At 42.4% G+C, this 1617-nt stretch overlaps 1 protein-coding gene across 1 annotated transcript; it reads right to left on the bottom strand.

The window, feature by feature from the left end:
- Positions 1 to 426: 426 nt before the first annotated feature.
- LOC123813054 (olfactory receptor 1361-like) lies at positions 427 to 1371 on the bottom strand. Its single transcript, XM_045830094.1, has one exon. It carries the CDS (start codon positions 1369 to 1371, stop codon positions 427 to 429), a length of 945 nt encoding a protein of 314 aa, XP_045686050.1.
- Between the last annotated feature and the right edge of the window lie 246 nt (positions 1372 to 1617).

Genomic DNA, 1617 nt, shown 5'->3' with positions numbered 1-1617 from the left:
CACTCTCAACAGGCTTCCTCACTTTTCACGTGGGAGAGCACATAGAGCAGCTACCTCTAACAAGTCCATTGCTCAGTCATTTGCAAGTCCCACACTTTAGTGGTGGCCAGTACCATGTAACATTGCTATGCTCATCCTTAAAAAATGCTTGCAGGTGTCACTTTGGATCTATTTCCCTTAGGTCTTGGCCTAGTTTTCATCTGGATGTTGGGGGCCATAGGATCAGACCTTTATATAGGTGTCAAATGAACGAATTTATGACTTTTCATAAAGAGCACCTGTCAGCCTCCTTTTAAAATAAGGTCATGACCATGAATTACAGAAATGGTCATGGAATAATTTCACATCTATCTGGGCCTCAGTTTCTCTTTTGAAAAACAAGTGTTTGACTTCCAATTGCTTTTTTAGCTTTAAAATTTTCTAATACTAGGATCTTGACAAAACAATTCTCCTAACAATAATTAGTTTCCTTAAGGCTTCCTTCACATCACGATTTCTCAAGCTATAGATGAAGGGATTGACGAGGGGGGTCAGCACGGTGAAGATGATAGTGGCCACTATGTCCCGTACTGAGTAGGAGGATGAAGGGTGCATATAGACCCCCAGGATTGCCCCATAAAAGAGGGAGACCACAGTGAGGTGGGATCCACACGTGGACAGGGCTTTCCTTAGTCCATGGGCAGTTGGCAGCTTTAGTACATTAGAGAGAATGTAAGCATAGGAAATGATTATACATGAAAATGGTGTCAGAAATATCAGCCCACCCACAGTAAAGACCATCATGTCATTGACAAAGGTGTCAGAGCAGGACAGCTTTAGAATTGCATAGGGGTCACAGAAGAAGTGGTGGACAAAATTGTTGGAACAGAATGTGAGCCGAACCATGAGAAGAGTGTGAAGGAGAGCATGCAGGTTTGTAATGACCCAAGACACTGCTACCAGAAGGACACAGAGTTGGGGCCTCATGATCATGGTGTACTGGAGTGGGCAGCAGATGGCGTTGTAACGGTCGTAGGCCATCACACTCAGGAGGAACCCATCCATGTTGATGAAAGTGATGAAGAAGTAGATCTGGGTCATACATTCCACGTAAGAGATAGACTTGCTTCCCACCATGTGGTTCACCAGCGTCTTGGGCATGGTGACTGATGAAAAGCAGATGTCCACACAGGAGAGGTTGGCCAGGAAGAAGTACATGGGTGTGTGGAGACGACTGTCACAGCTAATGGCCAAGATGATGAGAAAGTTCCCGATGATGGTGAGCAGGTACATACATAGGAATGAGCCGAAAAGAACCTGTTCCTGCCCCGGCTGATTAGAGAGTTCCAGAAGAAGAAATTCTGTGACTCCAGTCTGGTTGTCTCTGTCCATGTCTGTAGCAGAGGAAATGTGGTGAAAAGTAAAAGGAGCGATTTCATTAACTGGACTTGTAATTTCCTTAATGATAGTGGATCCAAAGTTTATTTTTTAATGAATATTACTTCAAATATAAAATTAGATGAGATGGTAATAATATGTCACGTTTTAAAAAAGATTTTGTGACACTATTTTTATCATTGAGAATTAATTTACAATTAGATGATTCTCTAAAGGTAGTTTTACTGAAATAGCCAGTGA

The sequence above is a fragment of the Phyllostomus hastatus genome, unplaced genomic scaffold (genome assembly GCF_019186645.2).
Source record: "Phyllostomus hastatus isolate PE091 unplaced genomic scaffold, TTU_PhHast_1.1 phas_contig_150, whole genome shotgun sequence".
NCBI lineage: Eukaryota > Metazoa > Chordata > Mammalia > Chiroptera > Phyllostomidae > Phyllostomus > Phyllostomus hastatus.
The sequence above is the reverse complement of the archived record's forward strand: the minus strand, read 5'-3'. Positions and strand labels throughout refer to the sequence as shown.

Bases quoted from the DNA above. Each gene is read 5' to 3' on its own strand.
- LOC123813054 (XM_045830094.1), bottom strand. From the start codon at position 1,371: ATGGACAGAGACAACCAGACTGGAGTCACAGAATTTCTTCTTCTGGAA.